The 24809-nt window shown below is 37.5% G+C and overlaps 1 protein-coding gene across 3 annotated transcripts in view; it reads left to right on the forward strand.

The window, feature by feature from the left end:
* Positions 1–24140, forward strand: part of ZNF711 (zinc finger protein 711) — a 38081-nt gene extending 13941 nt beyond the window's left edge. The window contains exons 2-8 of one of the 3 annotated variants that reach the window (XM_065410315.1): positions 5545–5649; positions 8346–8876; positions 16046–16204; positions 16773–16919; positions 19840–19887; positions 20549–20692; positions 21310–24140. In XM_065410315.1, the coding sequence (XP_065266387.1) occupies positions 5571–5649; positions 8346–8876; positions 16046–16204; positions 16773–16919; positions 19840–19887; positions 20549–20692; positions 21310–22487 (2286 nt within the window). In that variant the 5' untranslated portion in view covers positions 5545–5570 and the 3' untranslated portion in view covers positions 22488–24140. Of the gene's footprint in view, positions 1–5544; positions 5650–8345; positions 8877–16045; positions 16205–16544; positions 16552–16772; positions 16920–17628; positions 17767–19839; positions 19888–20548; positions 20693–21309 lie in introns of those variants that run through there. The other 2 variants (XM_065410316.1, XM_065410317.1) reach the window with 2 other exon arrangements.
* The last annotated feature ends 669 nt before the right edge of the window (positions 24141–24809 follow it).

A 24809-nucleotide genomic window follows, 5' to 3' on the forward strand; every position in this document is an offset into this window, starting at 1 on the left:
ATAATTTAAAAAGCAGCAAATCATCAGACCCAAATGATCTGCAGAATTTTAAGTATTAAGTAGCTGAGCCACTAACAAAAATATGAATTCTCTCATTAAAAACAGCCATTGTTTCAGAGGATTGAAGGCTATCAAATATACCTATGTGTTTAAAAGTGTGTAGTGTTGAGTAGTGAGATAGAAAATTTGTAGACAACACCAACTTATTTAGGTTAATCAGAGAAGATGGCGAGGAATTCCAGAGATCTAAAACAAGCTAGGTAAATGTGCAAATTTAAACTATTCGTACAGCTTACAGGATTCTAAATTAACTGAATCAGCTCAAAAGAGGACTCTGGGTGTCATTATAGACAGCTCTATGAAGAGCTCCTCAATGTGCAGTTGTGGTCAACAAAGCAAACAAGATGCCTTAGGAATGGGATAGGGAATAATACAGAAAATATTATAATGCCTTTTGTATAAATCAGTGGTGCAGTCTCATCTGGAATACTTTGCAATACTGGTCACCCCATCTCAAAAAGATACTGCAGAATTGAGTGGGGGTCAGAGACAGGCAAGAAAAATGATCAAGGGCATGAAAAAATTATAAATCGAGATTGAAGAGATTGGGATTATTTACTTAGGAGGGGGATTGAGAGAGGACATGATAAAAGTATATAAAATAAAGAATGTAGATCAAGAATGTTTTTCTCCCTGTGTCAGAACACAAGAACAAGGGGACATTCAGTTAAAAGGTGGGAAATTCAAAACCAGTGCTGCTTTACACAACATATAGTTAGACTGTGGAAAAAATGACATAGGAAATCATTGAGGCTAGGAATTTAGCAATATTCAAAAGGGATTGGACATTTGTATAGATAATATCCAGAGTTGTTACAATTAATTATAATTTTGGAAGAGATATTAAAGGTTATGCATCAGTGCCTAAACCAGTCTCTTATTATTGGAGACCTAATGTGGGAGGCAGATTTTCTGATCTGCCTACAGAAGGGTTCTTACACTTTCCTCTGAAGCATCTGAACCCAGGGCCACTGTCAGAGAAGATGTCTGTTATTTAGATATATTATTGTAGCACCTAGGAGCTGTAGTCACGAATCAGAATCCCATTGTGCTAGGTGATGCATAAAGATGGGCCTTTCCCCCCCAATAGTTTATAATCTAACTATAACAGACCGACAGGAAAGTACAAGAAAATGATGAGACAGAATTGGTCATCATGATAGATAGTGGTATTAGCAGACTAGTGACCTAACCATTGCCAAAATTTTTTGTATGCATCTAGTTGTCAGCTCAAGCTCTAAGCGGCTAAAACAGCTCTTAATCCTCCCTTTCATCACCACTACTCAAACCCCAGGTTATGGGCAAGAGTATCTTCAACTAGGCCCTCTCCTTTGGTACTCGCCTCCAGGCTATGTCTAAGTTTTGCATATTCTTTATGCTTAACTTCTCTAAGATACAGTCTTCCCTATTTATCCACAGCTAAAACTTTTGTCCAGATTCTCATAATCTCCTCTCTCAATTATTGTGACATCCTTTTCTCTGACGTTGGCAAATGCAATCTTGCCCCGCTGATATCCGTTCAGAATGCTGTTTCAAAGATCATTTTTCTAGCCTGTCACTTTGACCATGTCACCCTCTCTTTGCATCACTTCACTTGTTCCCTCTTTATTATATCAAACTTGTCTTCATTTTCATGGTCTTTTATGACCTATCCTCACCCTACTTATCTTTCATTCAGTATCAAAATGTTGACTCCCACCTCTGACGAGCCCATGATGTCAGCCTCCATAGCTCACTTGTTTAATTTTCAGACACCTTTGTGCTTTCTCCCATGCTGCTCCTCATGGTTGGGAGAAGCACTCTATAAACATCTGCAAAACTAACTCATTTTTCTCCTTTATAATTCTTCTTAAAACTCCTTTTGACACAAGGCCTACAAAAAACTTAATAATGGGTTGGCTATTGGTGCGCTGAGACCATTGCCTGTCATGCTAACTATGAAGGGGCACACCCACACACTGATAGAGGGGACTAAGGAGCTCCTCTGGGCCTGTTCAATGGCAGCAAAGCACAGCTGCAAAGCTTGTTCTATCTGGGGGTGGGAGCTTAAAAGGGAAAACCTGCCACAGGAAGGTTCCCTCCCCAACCCCCACCATCCAGACAGGCCTGCTGAGGAGACAGCAACAAGGCTCACTGCTCCCAAAGCTGCATGAACCAGCCTCCAAGCAGCAGGCCCTAGAGGAGGGGCTGGAGGTGGACCCTGTGTAGGCTAAGCCAAAAGGTCTGACCCAGGAAGACTGCCTGAGTTCCAGGTCACCCTTGCTTTTTTAAAAATTCCCACAGGCTCCCTTCCCCCATAAGGGAGGAAAAAAGGGAGAGGACTTTTCTTGTTTGTTCGTATGCTCCAAGACTCCCTTGGGTGTCTGCCGGAGGTGGGGAGGGCGGGGGGGCAGGGCAGGAGAAAAGACAGTATAAGGACCTGAAGCAGAGACTTGGGGGGACCCTGACCCCCACCCTGACCTATATTGTGTTATTGTTGCCTTGTGCTCACCCATCTGTTTGTATCCATCTGTTGTCCCTTGTCTTATACTAAGGCCTTGGCTACACTTGCACGTTATACCGCAATAAAGCTGCCCAGAGCGCTCTAACTCATTCCCCGTCCACACTGGCAAGGCACGTAGAGCGCTCTGACTCCCTGGCTAGAGCACTTCTGGTACTCCACCTCCCCGAGAGGGATAACGTCTGATGCACATCTGATGCGTATTGGGTGAGACGCTGCAGCTCCAGTATAAACGAGAAGTTACGTTACTACGCTCTGATTGACCTCCGGAAACGTCCCATAATCCCCTTAACTGAAGTGGCCTCTCTTGTCTCTGTTGTGAACTCGAGAGGAATGCGGAAGTGCCCTTTTGGAGTGCCTGCTGCTTATCTGGTCCGAAAGAAAAAATAAACAGCTACTGTTGGCTTTGAGTGAGTGAGAGAGAGGCGGGGGAGGCAGAGGGGTCTGAACTTACAAGATAGCATGCTGTCACACTCTCAGCACCCCAAAAACCCACTCTTCCCCCCCCACACATACACACAACACACTCCCTGTCACACTCCACTCCACCCCCCCATTTGAAAAGCACGTTGCAGCCACTTGAATGCTGGGATAGCTGCCCATAATGCACTGCTCCCAATGCAGCTGCAAGTGCTGCAAATGTGGCCACGCCAGTGCACTTTCAGCTCTCAGTGTGGACAGACTGCAGCGCTTTCCCTAGTGCACTCTCCGAAGGCTGGTTTAACTCAAAGTGCTCTACATCTGCAAGTGTAGCCATACCCTTAGTCCCTGCCTATATGAACTTTCAGTCTGTCTTTTTGTTCTGTTTGTATGGCGCCTGGCACAATGGGATCCTGGTCCACAACTGGGGCTAGACACTATTGCAATTCAAATAAAAATAATAATGCCTGTTCGGCTACTATTCGTGTTAATAACTTACTGTCTTCCCTGCAACAGCTAAATAGTTAGCTCTAGTTGGTACACTAGAGTTACTCCATTGGAGCTAGCAAGCTGGAGTGAGAGTGACCACACTGCAAAACAACACTATGCAGAGTGATTTGATTAGCAGCACAGAATGATTGAATTAGCGGGGTAGTTGGATTAGCCATTGAGCTGTTATAACTTCATTTCCACAGCATTACTAGCTCCAACTTCATCACCATTTGAACTTCAACCCCTCATGCAGCCCCTCTCCAATCCCCTCCCACATCTCTGATGGATGAGTTAGTTTACATCTTAAAGGCAGTAGTCTCCAAAGTGGGGTGCGCGCAAGAGGATCCTTGGGGGTGCGCGGCAGGAGGAGCCCTTTTTTTTTTTTTCCTTTTGCTTCGGCAGTTCGGGCGGGAGTCCAAGCGGCTTTTTTTTTTTTTTTTTTTTTTTTTGCTTTGGCGCGGCAGGGGGTGCATGCTCAAAAAATTTTTACTGAAGGGGTGCGTGATCAAAAAAGTTTGGAGACCACTGTCTTAAAGCACCACTTAACTCCAGCTAGATATTTTCTTTGTGGACAGAAGTCGGGTTAGGGGCAAAACTTGAGTTATACGGTATACCTCCAGCTAACAAAGCAATGAAAACAAACCCATAGGAGCTACACTTTTGTCAGATTTTATTCTACAAGAAAAGGGTTAATGTGCAGCGACTGACAGATTTTTATTTTAAAAAATCCCTAAGAAAGTTATACAGACGCTCCCTGACTTACGCAAGCGTTCCTTTCTGGAACGCCTTGCATAAGTCGAATTTTGTGTAAGTCGGGAACGTATCTCCAACAATTACGCCCCCTCCCCCCCCCCCCAAAAAAAAAAAAGCTTACGGAACTTTTTCCGTAAGTGCGGATTTCCGTAAGTCTGGTTTGCGTAACCCGGGGAGCATCTGTATATAAAAAATTTTGTGAAGCGCACATAACCTACTTGGCAAACTCTCAAAAGCAAAGATATAAAAAGTCTCCTACAGTACAGACCTCTGCTCCACCTTACTATTATTACAATTACAATATGCCACAGACCATGCCCTGATAACTTAAACTAGGATTCCACCTGGGATGTGAGCTTCCATCCTCCCCTTTAACTGCCTTTACAGCCACAACCCTTTCCCAGACTACCCTCTCTCATCACTACCTTTTGCTACACCAGCTGTCTACATGTACTAGTGTTGGGGAAGGGAAGAAATAATCAGGTAAAAAGTATGTACAGAAGGATGGAAATGGGGCAGAGTTCAGGTTTTGGTGCATGATCTGTAGTATATTGCAGTTGTAATGTTAAAGTGTGTGCTTGTGGGTTGAATGTGTGTTGTTAGGTGGCTTACCTTTGATTTCCTTATTTTTGTGGGTAGGTAAGTTGTATTTGTAGCAACTCAAACTGCTTCATAACAGATTTTTGTGTGTCTAATAGGATCTAGGTAACTGTCTTCAGTTGCTAACTAATACTTGGCACATAATTGGTTGCTATTGTCAGTAGTGCTTTTGACATTTTAATGAGCTGTCATTAGTCATGCTATGGAGAGAATTTCAGAGCATATTTTTATATTCTACTCCGAACAGAGATACAAAAAGTTTGGGCTCAATTAGTACCCCTTGGGGTAAAGCTATGTGTCTGTCTGGAGTTCTGAGTGTTAAGGATGTTCTAGTAGCACATTCTAGGTAAATCCTTACAAGTTGTAACCTAACCAGTGCATCACATAGTTTTTACTCGTTTGTTTTTGTAACTAAGATCCAGTCCAGCAAATACTTGCACTTGCTTAATTTTGCTCATTTTGTCCTTTTTGACTTTATCAGGCTACTCATGGATGTGTTTGCAGGATTGAGATCTAATACAGGATTGTAAAACGATATGACAGTGAATTGTGTAAGGTAGCATCTTTTATTTATTTTTTTTTCCTTCAGCTTTTCAGGGACACATTTCCATGTCTGCACGCATGGACTTATACAGAGTGAATCAGACTTTAGTCCAGTAGCGCTAAACCAACATTAATGTAATATGCATTTAATATAAGTTACAATTTTGTTTTCACAGCTATTTGTGAAAGAGCTTAGCTGACTATGGATCCAGGTGGTGGAAGTCTTGGATTGCAGACACAAGAGTCCAAAATGCCTCACACTATGATTATGCAAGATTTTGGTAAAACATTTTATTTTTAAACACTAATGCATAAAATGGGAGAGATCTTTTAAATAAAACATATTTTCTACATCATTGAATGTAGCTCATGCTCAAATGTAAGGTTAATTAACAGTTTATAATAATATTTAGTATGTATTTAATTTTGTCTTCACAGTGCCATACAGAGGCAGTCCTCAGGAAACAAGCTATCCATATTTGAATTCCCACTTTTATCAGTGTACACTTTAGTTGCTGATGTTGGAAAAAGTCTGCATCAATTTTTAAAATTGCAGCATTAATTCTGGATGAAGTAGAACTTCAGTGAGTTGACTAAGGGGCAGTTTGTAAAAAGTTCTGAACGCCTCCTCTGTAGCGCTGAGTACCCTCAATCCTCATTGATTAAATGGTAATCAAGGCTTTCAGTAGCTTACAGTATGAGATCCTTAAACAGAGAGGGTGGTTCAACAAGATCTTTATCTTAAAAGGCAGTGTGACCGTTTTTTTCTTGTGTGCTCAAAAATTGCTGTTTCCTTCTGATCTGTTAGGATGGTAGAGGGACAGGATTTAGCCTTTCTCCCCCTTGTGGAATAGACAAGGCCTCTGTGCTCCATGAATGGCCAGCGATCTGTACGAAAATCTCTTAGATCTTGGGCTTCCACATTACATCTTAGGCCTTCCTGGCGCATAAAAGCTTGAGTCCCTTTAGATCAGGGGTGGGCAAACTCTTTGGCCTGAAGGCCACATCTGGGTATGAAAATTGTATGGCAAGCTCACAAAATTGGGGGTTGGAGTGCAGGGGGGAGGCAGGAGGTCTCCAGCTGGGGGTGCGGGCTCTGGGTTGGGGCTGAGAGGTTGGGGGTGCAGGAGGTTGCTCTGGCCTGGGATGGAGTGGTTCGGAAGGCGGGAGGGGGATCAGGGCTGGGGAACGGGGTTGGGGCATGTGAGGGGGTCAGTGGTGCAGGCTCCAGGCGGCACTTACCTTAAGCAGCTCCCAGAAGCAGCGGCATGTCCCCCCTCCAGCTCCTATACAGAGGCACGGCCAGGCGATTCCGCATGCTGTCCTGTCCGCAGGTGCTACCCCTGCAGCTCCCATTGACTGCAGACCCCGACTAATGGGAGCTGCGGAGGCAGCGCTTGGGGCGGGGGCAGCGTGCGGAGATCCCTGGCTGCCCCTATGTGTAGGAGCCAGAGGGGGGACGTGCTGCTGCTTCCGGGAGCCGCGCAGAGTGGGGCAAGCCCCCGACTCCGCTCCCCAGCTGAAGTGCCGGAATGGGGCAAGCCGGTGGGAGTTCGAGCGCCGGATTAAAATGTCTGGAGGGCTGGATGCAGCCCGTGGGCCGTAATTTGCCCACCCCTGCTTTAGATCCATGTTCTTATGGCCTCCCCGCTGGCTGCTGTCCTGAATTCCCCCTGCATGCATGCCTGTGTAATTATGTTCAGAAGCTCCTAAATTGAAATGAATGTCCATCCAAGATGTTGCATTGATTTAACTAAAGCAGTTTCTAAACTAATTTAGTTAATTTGCTACTGTTTTCTCATGTAGACAGGGCAAAAGTAAGATAATAGTGACTGCACCAGCCTTAGGTATTTGAAAGGAATGGTACAGTGGGCAGTCTTGACTCTCTCCTGGACCTGCAGGTCCCTAACTCTGCCATCTATCAATACAGGTTTTTTTTTATTCCACCTCTACCCCGATATAACGCTGTCCTCGGGAGCCAAAAAATCTTACCGCATTATAGGTGAAACCGTATTATATTGAACTTGCTTTGATCCGCCAAAACACGCAGCCCTGCCCCCCCGGAGCGCTGCTTTACCGCGTTATAGCCGAATTCGTATTATATCGGGTCACGTTATATCGGGGTAGAGGTGTATTATTATTTGTATGGGGAGGACCATTCTGCAGAGCTAGTATTAATGGCATAAGTCCTTTGACTGTGCCAAATTAATTACAATAAAAATGGAAAATATTATTTACCACCTTCATTTTAAAAGGGCTTATGTTCTTGAATATTTTATCCATAAAGATTAAAATTATTGTTTTTATTTAGGCTTTAAATAATTGGATATTTCTAACATGGCTTCTCTTGCAGCCCAGATCCCTGTCGGCTATGTTTCCTAGAAAGGAAAATTGTTAATATTTACTAGAGTGAATAATTGAAACCTCTGGCATAATTTGATACGCAAGTAAAACAAGTGATATTTTTGACAGTTTGAACTCTACAGTTTTTGATATGTTTAAAGAAACTGTTATCTTGTGTCACAGCAAAGCCACCCAGCTTCATGCTGTTTAGTCAGCTTTGCTTTTCGGGCTCTGTTGCACTAACAAAATAATGCAGCGTTCAAGTTGCTAGCATAATAGAAAAATGTTTTAGCTTTTTTAGAATACATATAATGGAATCATCTACTGACCTTTTGGTTTTTAAATCTCAGCTTTATTAAATCTAAATTGGGGGGCAGATTTGACCTAATGTTTCTTTTAAAGAAAGATTTGGGTTTTTTTGTGCTTTTGTTTTGTTTAATTTTAAAATCATAGACTATTACAAGATGGTGTTCATTCTTATCTGGAGGTATGTAAAATGTAATGAAATTTGTTAGAAGGCAAGGGAGCACTCTTCTATGCATAGCTTGTACCTTAGTTATATTTCTTAGATACAGTACATGTGATACAGTAGTGTGAATGTTAACATTTTCTCTCATTCACAATTGTTTCACAGTGGCTGGAATGGCTGGCACTGCTCATATTGATGGCGACCATATTGTTGTATCAGTCCCTGAAGCTGTATTAGTTTCTGATGTTGTCACGGATGACGGGATAACTCTTGATCATGGCTTAGCTGCTGAAGTTGTCCAAGGACCAGATATCATCACTGAAACTGATGTTGTAACAGAAGGTGTAATTGTTCCTGAGTCTGTGTTGGAAGCTGATGTTGCTATTGAAGAAGCTTTAGATACCAGTGATCATGTTTTGACTTCTGATCTAATAACGGAAACTGTTAGAGTTCCTGATCAGGTTTTTGTGGCTGACCTTGTTACGGGTCCTGATGGACATTTGGAACATGTGGTGCAAGACTCTGTGTCAGGAGCTAACTCACCCACAATGGTTTCAGAAGAAGTTCTTGTAACTAATTCAGATACAGAAACTGTGATTCAAGCAGCCAGTACTGTTCCTGGTTCTACGGTTACAATAAAAACTGAAGATGATGATGATGGCAAGAGCACTTCTGAAGACTACTTAATGATATCTTGTAAGTGAAATAAAGGTAGATATAAATAGGAGATTATTTCAACTAGAAGTGGTCCAGTAGGGAGAAGTTATTAAAACTGAAATCTTGCTAACCTGTGCACCTGAACTCTCTGAAAGAACAGTCTCTTGCCACATTAATTACTTGGTGCCAAGAGTTAGATTTTTCGTGTGTGTGTAATTTCTGAACAATGAGTGTTTAAAAAAAAATTAACCTTGCAGTGATACAGTAAATTTAAAAAAACATAATTATCAAATTATGGAAATATGTGCAGAAAATAGCATTTTTCGAGTTTCATCAAAAGCATCAAGCTAGAAAAAATAACATAATGTAAGAATGGCCATACTGGATCAGACCAGTGGCCCATCTAGACCAATAATCCTGTCTTCTGATAGTGGCCAGTGTCAGAGGAATGAACAGAATGGGGTAATTCCCCTGTCATCCAGTCCCATCTTCTGGTAGTCAGAGGTTTAGGGACACCCAGAATATGGAGTTGTGTCCCTGACCACATTGGCTAACATAAAAACATTAAAGGCCATACATTTGTCTGACAAAATAAAAAGATAGTAGCCAGTTTGTTGTATGTACCACTGCCTGGTCTGAACTAAACTTAAAAAAAATATGCATTTATTGACTGACACCTCTGATCTGAGGCTGAAAATGAAAACTGGCTTCTTGCCCTATATTGCACTGTGGGAAGTGCACATAGATTATTAGCTACCTGCAATTAGGGTACAGCTGGCTGAGTGAGAGCAACTGTGGGAAAACTGCAGACTAGGCAAATAATCCTTTTTTTCTACAATTAAATGATATTGACAATTGGATGTCTGGTACCAGTTTTCACTCTCACCCACAGGACTTCCATGTAGGTTAATTGGTATACAAAATATCTGTCAGTGAAAACTTTTCGGAATTACAGCTAGTGAAATTTGACTAGGCCAGAATAGGTTTTGATTGTCCAATAAGCATTTTATATAGCTGGTAGCAACCCATCTCAATAAATGATGGGAATGCCAAGTGTGTCAAAACTTCAGAGATCTATTTTCAATAAACTGCTTTTTTTTTAAAATTTTCAGGATAAATACAAATCACTGTATTCAGATATGTCTTATCAAGTCTACATTTTGAAACATGGCTGTGATGCTGTTTTCCAAAACATTTTTAGAAGTATTACATGTTTAGCTTTTTTTCCAAAATTGTGGGAGAGACAGAGCTACAGTTTTCATCAGTCTGTCCTTAATGTAATGTCATGTGCTGCATGCAAGGGCACTTTAAATATGTCACTTAAACTAGTGAGGGTTTTTGAACAAGAACACAAAGAAACCATTATGAAAGCAAATCAAACTTTCTACAGCAGTGGTATTCCTGTGTATGTTTTATGAGTAAAGGAACACCATTATAATGCTCAGTTGTTTTCACTGAAAGAATTCCTCCTTTCTAACAGAGTACTTATGATGAGTTGTGTTCTGTAACTGCGATATTTCCAACTGCATCCTTGTAATTGTAAGTAAAGTCATCTTTGGAATTCCTTCTAAGGTAGATAACTATAACTTGATGGTAGTTGTTGTGACTGTGTTTTAGGCACATCATGGTCTGAGTAAACACAATTGCAACCTGAGTTATAAGAAAATCTGGTTTTCTGAAGAGTCATTATTAGGCTTTAAAGTCATCATCTCATTTAGACCAGTAGGACAGTTCTCACCACTTATGGGGCTTGATCCTGTAATGTGCTGAGCATTCCAGTTCTGGTGCAACAAAGTATATGCTAACTTTAAAATTAATCGTAAAGTTAAGCATGTACTTAAATGTTTTGCTTGATTGGGACCAGAGTTCTCATCACCTTGCAGAATCAGTCCTATGGAGCTGTTTTTTCAGGTTTTATAAGATGGTGCTGAATTGGTTATGCTTCTGAAGATAATATGTAAATCTTTACAGCTAGATAATGGTTCTTTTTGTTTCCTTAAAGAAAATGAGAACTTGTATTCTTCAGAATCTGACTCTGTCATGCTGAGACAGATAAATATGTCTAGTGAGCCAGGAGTTTGAAACCTCGGATTAGTATAGATGTTTTACTGTATAGTTAAATATGCAACATATATTAAAGGAATATAATTGTATGCTATGATTCCCCATGATATATTACCAGGGTTTTCAAACTTTTTTGTAGTGTGGACCACATCTGAACAGAGAGATTATCGCATGGACATTTTTCTGATTCATGAACGCATAACATCCTTTGTCAACAACAGCAATTGTTTATATGGAACCATAATCTTAGAAAAGTATTTATAATATTTGTAAAGCTGTCTTTTAATGAAGTGTAACATCTTGAAACAAAGAGGTCTTATATCATATGACCTGCTAGCTCTTCATGGATCACCACTAAGTGCTCTGTGGAACACAGTTTGGGAACCCCTACAGTATACAGTGTTCTGGGACAAAAAGCTGGGTTAAAGCTTGGAGCTTTATTTCAAAATTACCTTATCTTGTCGCTTTGTGTTACAGTGTTAATACTGCTTAAATGTAGTTTACACCATTTTAAGATTGTATCTCCTTTGGCTATGCTACAAATTTATAAGGAAAAATCTTTATTTTAATGGTAAATGTTACCTGGAAACTAATAAGTATAGTCTGATCTTTTTGCTCAGAAGTTGATATGCACAGAAAACTTTGTAATAGTCAAAGTTTTCACTAGAAGTTTGTCACCATTGATCTGTTTTGTTTTGTGCAGATGAATTTAACTTCTTACATTAAAGGAAGCATTATGAGCATATCAGGTAAAAAATCATAAGGTTGAAAACTCAATTCTTAATATACTTACAAATCAAGCCATGGCATATTGGATATGTCAAATCACAGTTTCTGGAGACTTAAAATGGCCCAATAGGACACGTTAATGTCACCAAAAAAAAAAAAGGACATTTAGAAGTTAAGATAGAAAGTTTGTTTTAAATATAACCTTCTTTTAGATTACTTAAAACAAACAAAATGAGATTTTAATCTGTATACTGTACACACTAGATAACCAGGGTAAATGGGACAACTGGCACACTTGTAACTTAAAACATACTTTTTTGTTTGTTTGTTTTTCAGGTTTGCGATATTCAGACCCACAGGGGATTGCCAGCTTCTGGTCTATGTGTTGGCCCTGTATGCACTATGCGGGGGACCTCATACCCACCAAAGAACAACACTGGAGCTGGCCTTTAGGGGTAAGGTAATGTTCCACCACCACCTCCTTTTTAGTATATTACAATACAGTGTTGCATAGTTTGCTAAAATATTTTAATATATATTTCCTATATTGTACCATATGGTATATAAAGTAAACATATTGAACTTTAGAAAACTTTGCAAAATTGTAAAACCATGGGACTTATATTGCCCTAATTTCATCCCTATGGGCTTCTTTGGTGGGTGTGGTATCACCAGCATAGTGCATGCTGAGATATCACATGAATTGGGAGCTGGCAATCCACAGTGAATCTGGACATCACACACCTGAAAACAACTAAAAAAGGTAAGATTTAAGTTATAAGTGTGCTGAATGCTCCTCTTATTGTGCTTATTTAGGAGGATTCAGCATATATTTCTAAAGCAATCTGTTTGTTTTTTAATAAATGGGGAAGCAGCGTTATCTAATGTTTATAGTGGAGAACTCAGAGCCAGGAGACTTGTGTTCTGTTCACCATTTTTTACTGACTTACTGTGTGATGTAGAAACTTTTATTCCTGACTTAAAACAAATACTGTGAATTTAGTATTCCTAAAGGCACTGGATTAACAGCCTATGTAACTGGAGTCCTTTTAAAAAGTCCATGTATTGTGTATGGATGGTGTTCAAGCAAGCATCTAGACACTGCCTATCATCAAAGAGGAAATCTCTGGGAATTAGAAATTAGTTCAGTTCTCAGTCTCTGCTAAGACTGCGGACAAAAATTAATTAGTGCTAACTATCTTGATTTTTTTTTTCTAATATCATTGTTTCTGAAAAGTGGACTTATTTCATGTAAACTAGCGAAGTAGATGGTAGAACTTATAGTTAACTTTTTAATTGCTACTGAGGTTGAGCTAGATATGTTTCATCATTCTAGAAGTGAAAACAACTATATTCCATTACCATTCCCTCAAAGCATCCAATTTCCCTAAATTTATCTATTATGTTGCAGATTTATTTCAGGAGTTGACTCCAAATTTTGTTACATTCAGTTTAAGCATTTTGAGCATATTTCAGCTCCACTTGTTAAAAGAGGAGCAGCTTGATTTTCAGAGAGTCTAGGTATATATGGTTTAGGACAAACTTGTTGATTTTTGGTTTCAGTTCTATGTGCTTAGCCCCTCTCAGAATCAGGCTGAGGATGTTTGTTGGTTTAGAAATACTTTTAATATTTTAGTTATTGCAATAGTTGCCTGCTAGAGCAGGGATTTAGAATTTTTAACAGATGTAGTTAAAAGTAAGTTGTATATTAAGAGATAAGATACAATATACATCAATATACACTATATGAATGTTTCACTTTATCCCTCACTGAAAATATTTATTTATTTATTTTACAATGAAGTATTTTTTTAACAGGGTCTTTGTTTCATTGGCATTGGTGCTCTGATAAAGCAAGAAAGCAATCAACCTCTGAAATATTATATTAGTTCTTAGAATTATATCAACAGACACACAAGGACATTTGGTCATTTTCATCACTCCATACCTTGAATATTTTGAAACTTTTTAAAGAAAAGTCATGTAATTGATTATTCCACTGTTCTTGATAGGAGGAGGCCTCCACTTTTGAACAATCTTTAAAGTATTAACATGTTTATTTGTCGTATTTAAATTAATTTTGTGTAAAATCTGTAAATAAAAAAACAGAAAACTAGATGATGCTTAAAGTCATCATCTTGAAATCACATTTACCTCAAAGTTTTATACCTATTATACTTACAGGTAACCGCTTAAATTAGTGTAAATTTTTTTATAGTTTTGTTTTATTTTGTACATCTAACAGCACTTTGTGTAGTCCGTTTCATTCTTCTCCTGTATAGTCAGTTTCCAATACCGCAAAGATTTACAAATGGAACTACTCACTTTGGTAGAACAAATCATGTGCAGAAAGCTTTGCAAGACTGAGGACTTAATTGGAAAAACATCAAAAATGGAACAGAAAAATCCTGTGATTTTTAAAGGATTTTTTTCATGAAAAGAACCAGGTCATTAAAGATGCTTTATCAGAAAATTAGTCCATTCCAAGATATTATAAAATAGTCAGATTCAAAATATTTAAGTTGATAGCACCCTTTAATAGACAAAACATTGGTTGTCTAGCTCTCCCTTCCTTCCTTTCCTTTAAAAGGTACATGGATAGTTGGATTTACTTTTATCTCTGAAACACCATTCTGATAACATGAGCATGCTCTAATAGTACATGCTATAGCTGCTTCGTATAAAAAATTTGTATTAACAGCCTGATACAGGTAAACTTATTAATCAAAGGTAGTTGTAGATTCCTTTCTAGTTTTGCTATTCTTGGTATTCGTTTTCTTGTTATGTTGGATATCATGCAGTCATCTTGGGTGGGAGGCGGTAAATGTTATACAGTACATTTATTCAGGACATCTTTAACAAATAAGGGCTTGATCCTGCTCCCACTGATTTCAGTAAAGCAAGATCAGCCATAAATGCTTTAAATTAAAAGGAAAAAGACCCTGAAAGGTTTAAGCTCATCCAGAAGAAGAGAAACTTAAACTTGGATCACTGAAAGCAATTGTGTCTTTCGCAAACTCCCTTACCATTTACAACCCAATCTTTTTTTTTAAAAGCTTGAAATATGCAAAAGATTATGTAGCCTCCTATTATTTCACATTTTCTTTTTTTAATCTATATTAAATTACAGAAATTTAATTTTGCAATACTTTACATTAGTATTTGTTGATTTTTAATGTTAATCAATTAGCTGCTTTATGTCTATTTAGTTCTGTTTTCAGTAGCTCCAGTATTGTTCTGACTCATTCAAAGACTTCTGAGATTCACAAGTTTCATCAGTGACACCAAAAAAACCTGCTGCAGTTGAGTAGGTATCATTAAAATGACTTTCAGAGTAGATTATGCCAAGTCATAAAGAAATAACCCACTGTCATATCTTTTAAAAAAAATTCTCACAGCCTTTGTATTTCTAATATAATACACATATTTTTTTACGTGGAAGATGATCCAGTATGGGTTACAGCTTATTTCAAAGTGTGAAATTCATTCCTCATTTGAGGGCTTTAGTGGGTATTTAGTGTTGCATTAACCTTATGCTGCCCTGGGCTAAGGGAGTAGGTAGTGTTCTGTCAATACATGAGTAATAAAAATGCTTTCTGTTGTGTGCCATTCTGATCAGGCTTTAGTGTCCTTTGCTATGAAATCAGCCCTATATATGTGAACATTTACTTTATCAAAACTCTGCTCTTCCACTTAATAGTAGTTTGAATGTAATGATTTGATTATATTGATAAAAGTACATTTTGAGTAAGTAGATTGAGTAGTAGGTGACTTAATCCTTTAGTTATAGACATGAAGGATGGCGGGTAGCTCAACTTCAAGTAGTTGGACATAAATCCAAATATTACTATCTCAACTTTTAACTAGCAAGAGACAAAATCTCACAAATATGCTTGCCCGGATAATAACTGACCCCAAAAACTCACAGCCAAACTAAACCACATTTGATAAGAATAACAGCTGTTAGTTATTAGTAATAGATATTTTGGACAGTAGAGAATTTGAAAATCTCAGAAGAATTAAAATATCAGGTTCTGGGTTTGTTTTTTAAATTATATTAGATGTCTTATGTTTTTACTTTTTGATCAATCTATACCTTCTAGGCTTAATAGTTTACAATAGAATAAATATCAGATACTTTGTAATTACTTAATGAGTCTGCTTCCTGTGTGATTCATTTTACAACCATGTTTGTCCTTCATTTACTAAGTTTTGATAATGAAATTGAATACTGGACTTTACTAAAATAGACTAAGATATAAAAGGAAAAGGAACCATCTGTATAACTGCTTTTATAATAGTAGTTCCATTGGATCTTACATATTGAATATGTGAGGAAAACTTGCTAGAGATCACTTCTTGAGTCTTAACAAAATTTGTGTGTGAACCTCACTGTCCTTTTTTTATTTTTACAGTGGATGATGTTGGAGAAAAATTAGACCATATTGGAAGCACACCTTTAAAAATCAGCACTGAGGTTTCACACGATGATGTTTCTAAAGACGACGGGTTTGGTTCAGAAGTTATAAAAGTGTATATATTTAAAGCTGAAGCTGAGGATGACGTGGAAATAGGCAAGTTCTTACGTTCTGTTTATTGATTCAGTAGTTTGAAAATGTTTGTTAGTTTTGTGTTCTTTAATAAAATCTACTGTTTTGCAGTATGTGAAATAACATTTTTGTAGTGGTCTGTTGGGTATGTCAACCCAATTTAACTATTCCTTTCTCAAGGAAGAATCTCAAGTCTGTTTTTTGCCAGCACAATATTCAAAACACGCTTAAAATAGAAGCTTTGGGGGACACAATATTTCTGTTCATATTTAACACACTGTTAGCATGCAAAAATTGACACCGTTTATGCCTATGATATCACCCGAATAGTACTATCCAACTGTTCAGCCCTGATTTTTGTCAGGATACTGGTGAGAAAGGAGGGTTTTGTCTATTGTGCCACTAATGAGTAACAAATTTGAAATTTATAATGGCAAGAAAATATTTATTTTAAAGCATTTAATCAGGGTTTTACTAAATGTCTGTCTAAAACAGAAAAAAATACTGATATAAAACATTTTTCTAATTTAATTCTCATGAGATGATATTCTAGATTATCTTGTTTACATTGACTGTGTTTTTCTTTTTCAAGGAGGAACAGAAATTGTCACAGAGAGTGACTTTCACAATGGACATTCTGTAGCTGGAGTAATTGAGCAGGGAGGTGTAGGCAGAATGCAGCGAGAGAAGATGGTATACATGGCTGTTAAGGACTCCTCTCAGGAAGATGAAGATATTAGTAAGAATTCTTTTTTAAAAAAAGTACATTTAAAAAATAGTACCAGAAATGAAAACGGTGTGCTTAATATTGGTCACTTTCTAAAAGGAATTTTTTCATGTTTGTGAATAATTGTTCTCAAATTTCAACTAGTAGAAATCATATCTTGTCTTGCCCACAAATAAGAGTAGCCTATAATTCCACAAATAAGAGTAGCCTATAATTATTATAAAATACATATTGTGCCTATCTTATACAAGCAGTTGATTATTTGTATTGAATTTAATATGATCATTGATTGAGTCAATGAATAAGTAATTGATTTTTGCAATTTGCTAATTTTTCAGTTTGCCTAACAAACTAACTTGCTAAAATCTTTTTTACCTCATTTAAACAGCTTTATTATCGAAAGTGTCAAGACCATTTTAGATCACTTTTTAAATTTTATTAAGTAGAGCAGAACTTATTCTGGCAAAGTGGCAAAGAACCATCAACAGTTACACATTTACAAGGTCCTTTTGGTTGATAGTTATTTTTCCTATCTCAGGTCTAGCAATGTATATGGATAAAGCAACATAACCCTGTACAAATATTTTGGGGAGGGAAGAGAATTGTTCAGTGGGTATCACTACTAATCAGAATAATCATATGAAAATAAGCAAAGGAAAATTTAGGCTGAACATACAGTAACATTAATTCAAGAATCACAACTTCTCCTCCTTAAATGTAGGTTGTGCTGAAATAGCAGATGAAGTTTATATGGAAGTCATTGTAGGTGAAGAGGAAGCAACATCACTTCCCGATACACAACTTGAAGACACTGGTGTGAATAAAACTTTTGTTCCTGTTGCTTGGGCTGCTGCTTATGGTAGGATGCTAGATTCTTCTTTTCCTGGGAATCCCCTCCTCTTATTTTTTCCCTAACTTAGCTCCCAAATCTTTTAGAACATGACCTTCCTACCTCTCAGCTCTGTCTAAGGAGAGTTGTAAACAGCTGTCTCTGGAGCCAGTCATTAACTTACAAGAGTCACACACTGGGGTTGCTCAAAGTGATATTTCAGCAGCTGTGCATACTTTCTCTAGAATGCCCTCAGACTCTTCCAACTAAGGACTGAAGGAAAATGCTAGTCCCAAACTCTAGCGTTTTGTTTCACTAGCCTGCCAGACAGCCCTTAAATTATTTTAATATCTGTTTTTTCTTAATCATAAAAAATACCTTGCTTAGTGTTGTGTTTTATACAAGGAAAAGCATAGTAGTTTGTAAGGTTTTGATACTGTTGTTCCAGGTACTAGTTGAGGGATGTCTAGCATGCAAATTTCCCTTGCATATCTTGAAGTCAGCTACTGAGCATTATAGAATCTTGCATAAGCTAAAGGAATTTGTTTAATATACATGAAGCTGGCTGGTGAAAGGTTCACACAAGTTTTATCTGAGAAAAGGAAAATGAGTGTGAGAAAATAAGCTTAGGGTTTGTCATGCAGACCTCTTTCTCTCTCAGTCCTAGGCCATGTCTGCACTAGAGAGCTTAGAGTGGCGCAGCTGTACCACTGTAAGGTCTCTAGTGTAGCCAGTTTATGCCAATGGAAGAAAGTTCTCCTGTCGACATAATTAATCCACCCCCAACAAGTGTCGGCAGGAGAAGCTCTTCTGCAGACATAGTGCTGTCCACACTGGCACTTACGTCTGTGTAACCAGTGTCGCTCGGGATGCGGGGGGGTTATTCACACGGGCTGAGCGACATAAGTTATACTGACATAAGTGGTAATATAGACTTAGCCTTACACTTCATAATCAAACTCTTCAACCTCTGACAGAAAACAAATTGTGTGGGGTTTTTTGGTGGTTTTTTTAAAGTCTTTTGTATGTCTAAATAAGTTGATCGTTGAATAGTATGAACATTTTATTAGGACGTTTTAATGGTGCAAATTCTGTATATTCTATTAATATCATATATATTTACTATACTGTAAGGTTTTAACTTATAAATACATCATATTTAAGGGAATATCCTCTCAGATCATCTCTGAGTCATGAAAGACAGTGTCAGTTGTTTAAGGACGGAGTTCTAACTGGAGTTGGCTGGAAAATGGAAATTCCTTCCTGTGAAAAACTTTGCAATTTTGAATTTTTTTCCATGCTGAATCAGGATGAAAAGTTAAAACTGCTTTTTTAAAAAAAAAAAAAAAAAGTGGGAAGGGATGAAAAATTCCATTTTGAAACAACAAGAAACATTTTCTGCTTGCGGGCAACTCGCTTGGAAGACTCTTGTTAATTTAACTTTCTCCCTGCAGGCTGAAAATGAAATTGACGAGCATTCCAGGCAGGCAGCCAGAAGAGCCATCAATTTTTTTCTTGAAAAATTTGAATGTTGTGAAAAGGGCATTTCCATCAGAAAATTAATCTGACAGAAAAGTCCTGGCCAGATATACTTCTAACCCCATTAGCTGGCAGACAAAAATGTGTTTGAACCATAGAGTCCAAAAGCATAGCAAAAACTTTTTCAGTCCAGAATGAGAAAATGAGAATACTGCTAAGATGTAGCCCATGTCATCCCATAGAGCTTCAGCATTCTTTGTGCAAGTGCTGAATGACCACTGTATCAAGACATGGTAAAGTAGTCCAAAACTTATCATGCACCAAGTTCTTGATAGGGAAGTAAGATATTTGAACCTGCTCTCATGCAAAAGAGAATCGCGGAACTTGGTTATTTTGTACTAGGTGGTGTTTACCAGAACCTAAGAAGAAAGCAAGTTTGTACAGGTATATGTACAATATGGTCATTGTCTGGTTTGGCATCTCTGTAGAGAGTGGTCATGATGGTGAGGACTCTGCAGTAAATAAAGTTTACTAGCTAGCTAGCTGTTCTCTCACACGAGTTTCAAACCATCATTGTCAAATACAATTTCAGTTTATGAATTAGTAAAATATTGTGTTCTATAGGAGATGAAAGAAGACTGCCCAGAAGGTATGAAGACTGTCAAGCAGCAGGTGAGAACATATAATTACATTTGATGCAAGAGCTACATTTGCTTTCATATTTTTTTGAAAAAACACAGTTGTATATCAGATTTTCCACTAAGAAATTCATGACTGTCTCCCTTATTTCATGGAATATTGACAAATTCCTGATCCACAGCTGTCCTGGTCAGTGAATGCTACCAAACTTTTCAGAATGCATATGTGTAAGGGTTCTATACACTTGGAACTCATTTCTTCAAGGAATTGCAGTTACATAAACATTGTAGAAATAAGAACAATCCTAAATGCAACAGAGGCCCTCAGAAATGTACATCAGTATCTTTTAGTATAGTTTTGGGTGATCAGGGAAGGGAAAATGAGGCCACTGGGGAGTAAAGGACTGCTAGGTTGAAGGAAAGAACAGGCATAATTAGCTGAATGTTAAGGGTTTGGGAGTGGAGGAAACAAAGGTCCATAACGAGTCCAAATTTAATGAAATTCTTATATAATGCCTTATCAATAACTATGGTAAATATTGACCCTTTGAAAAAAAAGCTTGCCCATTCCTTTCTACAGTGAACATTTATTTTTAAGGTAATGTAAAGTGACTTGCTCCCATGTGATTCCAGTCATCTAGTCCCAAAGAAAAAACTTGCTTATAGTTTTTATGGTGTCTGATCTTTGTATTCAGGAAATAACTTGGATACACGATTAGAAAACAAAAATGGTAATGCAGCACAGTACCTGCAAATCTGTGATAGCATTAACACAAATAGAGCGCTTAAACAAAAAGCCAAGAAGAGGAGGAGGGGAGAAACCAGGCAGTGGCAAACAGGTAGAATATTTTTCATTGTTTATTGTATTGGTTTATATGGAAAGATCCTTTTTCCTGCAACTATTTAAAAAAAAAACCACACCTACCACCACTGAAATTGTGTAGTGCAACTGTTCTAAAACTGTTGTCCCTGGAGAATTTGCTGATGGTCCACAGATTGCTGACTGGTACATCACGCTGACTCTCTTAATTTCCAGCTGGCAAATTGCATTAAAAGACATCTAAAATACATTTTTTCTAATATTACTTATCCACATAAACAATTCCTGTAGTTGTCACGGGGATGTTATGTGATCATGAATGGGAGGTGAAATATACACAATTGGGAATGGGAGAAAGGTTGATTAACAAGGCAATCTCTCCATTAATTTGTGGTCCATTCAGTAAACAAGTGCCACCAGTGCCCATGCATTGGGGTAGCATTGGGGGTTTATGCCTTGCTTCAGTCAACTCTTTTAACAGTATTTAAAATTGTAGATATCTGGGATTTGGTTGTTTAAAGCTACTAAACTATTTGCTCTATCTGTGAAGTTCAAGTAAATGTTCTTGAACAGTTCTTTTTAATTCAGCACTTTTATCAGTTTTCTTCATAACGTCTTCTGTTTGTTTGAAAACAGCTGTTATAATAGGTCCTGATGGACAGCCCTTAACTGTCTACCCTTGTCACATATGTGGGAAAAAATTTAAATCCAGAGGATTCCTGAAAAGGCATATGAAGAACCACCCAGATCATATGATTAAGAAGAAATACCAGTGTACGGACTGTGACTTTACAACTAACAAAAAAGTAAGTTTCCACAACCATCTGGAAAGCCATAAACTTATAAATAAAGTTGACAAAACCCATGAGTTTACAGAATATACAAGGAGATACAGAGAGGCAAGCCCATTGAGTTCTAATAAACTGATATTGAGGGACAAGGAGCCTAAACTACACAAGTGCAAATACTGTGACTATGAGACTGCAGAACAGGGACTGCTGAATAGACATCTGCTTGCAGTTCACAGCAAGAACTTTCCTCATGTTTGTGTTGAGTGTGGGAAAGGATTCCGTCATCCATCTGAGCTTAAAAAGCATATGAGGACCCACACAGGGGAAAAGCCATACCAGTGTCAGCACTGTGTCTTCAGATGTGCTGATCAATCCAATCTGAAAACACACATAAAAACCAAACATGGGACTGATTTACCATTTAAATGTGAGCATTGTCCCCAAGCATTCACAGATGAAAAAGAACTTCTTCAGCACACAGAGTTATTTCAAGGACATAAGACTCATCAGTGTCCACATTGTGACCATAAGAGCACCAACTCAAGCGACCTGAAACGACACATTATTTCGGTTCACACAAAGGACTTTCCCCACAAATGTGAGGTGTGCGAAAAAGGCTTCCATCGTCCATCTGAGCTCAAAAAGCATAGTGAAACCCACAAAGGTAAAAAGATACATCAGTGTAGGCACTGTGACTTTAAAACTTCAGATCCTTTTGTACTTAGTGGGCATATCCTCTCAGTTCACACCAAGGACCTGCCTTTTAAATGCAAAAGGTGCAAGAGAGGATTTAGGCAGCAAAACGAACTTAAGAAGCACATGAAGACCCACAGTGGAAGAAAAGTGTATCAATGCCAGTATTGTGAATATAGCACTACGGATGCATCAGGCTTTAAACGACATGTAATATCAATACACACAAAAGACTATCCACACAGGTGTGAATACTGCAAAAAGGGATTCCGTAGACCATCAGAAAAAAATCAACATATAATGAGGCATCACAAAGAGGCCATAATGTAATATATGATGTTGAGAAGGAAGCAATTTAGAAACTGTGATATGCTAATTGGGGAAAAAAATCTCATGAACTGTTTCTCCTGGTTTCAAAGCTTGATATTAAATCATAACTTTACATTCTTTGTATTAAAAGTCTTAAAAGTATTAAGGTTGACAGGGATCTCATAGTCCTATGATTGTGGCTTATCAGAACCTAAAGAGCACTATAGAATGCAGAAAGATGGATGAATGTTTGAAAGGTTGCAGAAGGATTGCTGAATGTCTTCTATTAATAGTATTATACATTGTTAAGCTACAGAAGAGAAAATGAAGACGATTATGTTATCCATTTCATCAGTAACAGCATTTGTCTCCAATATGAAAACTGTTCAGTTGTGGTGGGGTTATTTACAAACTTTTTGTCAAGGCAACCAATTCAAACTTCTTATTCAGTTTTGAAAAGAATATAAGTCAATCACTTGGTCATTATGTTTTTAAATTGTGCCTGGAAATTGTATTCCAGAATTGGTCAAATTTGGGGGTTTCTCTCCCCCCCCCCTTTTTTTTTTAACATTTCATTGGGAAACCTTTTTGTTTCCTTTATTAGTCTAGGTTCAGTGAGTAATTTTTTAAAACTATTTTCAGAGCTGCTAACCTATTTTATGGCAGGATATGATGTTAAAAATATTGCATTATGTTATGAGCTCAAAGGTGGTGTTCCGGTGCTAGGGTTAAAAATATGTATGTATATAATTTCCCTTTTTTATCTGAAACTGCAGTTGAATGTTGTTCAGTATGGCACATGACAAATACCTTTGAATCTCATTTTTTTAAAAGGAAAAAATGAATGCAGCTGATAGTGTTGTCTCAACACCGTTTTTTTTTTTCTTGCTACTTTAAGATCTTCTCTAAAAAGAGTATTAAAAAAGATTCAAAGAACACAATAGTTTTTTTGAATTAAAATACAAAATACTTAGAGGTTCTTTAGGGCAGTGTTTATAACAGGTATGGCTATTCTAGTCCTACCTGCTAATATAAAATTTTCAGTATAGACATAAAATTGCACCTTTTAATCAATTCTTTAAAAATCTCTACCATACTATAAACATGCATTTTCAATCTGTAAGAAAGTATATATGCAGTATTTAACCAGAAAAATATGCTGCCACTAGAGTTTGGAGGTGGATCTTCAGTTTACAGTGTATACATTTAAAATATGCATCCCTTTAAACAATGCTTTGTGTTAGCATGCTGCAAATCAAATGGCGCTTAATATAACAAGCTGGTCTAGGGCTATTTAATGAAAAACCTGTTCATAAATGTTATGCATATAATGTGTACTTTTTTACTTTTAGTTGCTTCATGTTTGCACACAGCTGTTCACATGATAAATTGTAACTTTACTTCATGCTATATTGTGGCTTTGTGTTTCAGATAATGTTCATATTTTGTTTTTGCACCAGATGAGAATCAGTTCCTTGAGAATAAATTTTTTTTATATTTCGAAATTTCAGAAAGCTAAATTGGGAAATCTCTTAGAAAAATAAGTGTTTTATGTGGCTGTAAAAAATGATGTACACGCTGTAAAATAAGATTGTCACTGTTACGTGGGATTATTATTTCTAAATGTGTTACTCATCGTAATGAGCATACAATAAAATGCATCTCTTGCACTCCAAGTTTCTTTGGGGTCTTTGTTTCTCATTTATGCTGATTCTGGGAATGTTCTCCTTGACTGAAAATGTGCCTAATATTTTAATTTCATCGTTCTTTTCAGCTTTGTATGAGTTTAATCATCTGGACTGCGGTAAGCCAATTAACTAACAAGTGTTCAAATAGGCTACCACTTTTTTTATTGTTCCGTTTAATTATTTTCATTGTATAGTGTTAGCATTAGAGCTGGGTGAAATTTTTTTGGCTAAACCTTTTTTGCCGAACAATGCAGGTTCAGATCAGCCAAAACATTTCACGAATTTGTGTTGACTGTGACAAATTGTTTTGGTCGAAACTCCTCCCATCAACCCTCCAAAAACATTTCTTAAAAAATAAAAATGTTTTGTTTTGCAATTTAATTAATCAAACTATTTTCATTTTTTCTATTCAAAATTTCTTTTTGTTTCTAAGTATGCTTCAATTTTATTTTTCTTTAAAAACTCATAAATTAAGTGTTTCATTTCATTCAGAACATTTTGTTCAACCCCAGGTGTTTTTTTTTTTCAACTTCTGTTGGTTCACCAACAATTTTGGGGGGGAATTGCTTTGATTGGCCTGAAGTGAATTTGTTTTTTAATATTTTTGGATCAGCTAGCAAACCAACAGATCAGTTATTTGTGCAGCTCTAATTAG

The sequence above is a fragment of the Emys orbicularis genome, chromosome 9 (genome assembly GCF_028017835.1).
Source record: "Emys orbicularis isolate rEmyOrb1 chromosome 9, rEmyOrb1.hap1, whole genome shotgun sequence".
In the NCBI taxonomy this organism is placed as follows: domain Eukaryota; kingdom Metazoa; phylum Chordata; order Testudines; family Emydidae; genus Emys; species Emys orbicularis.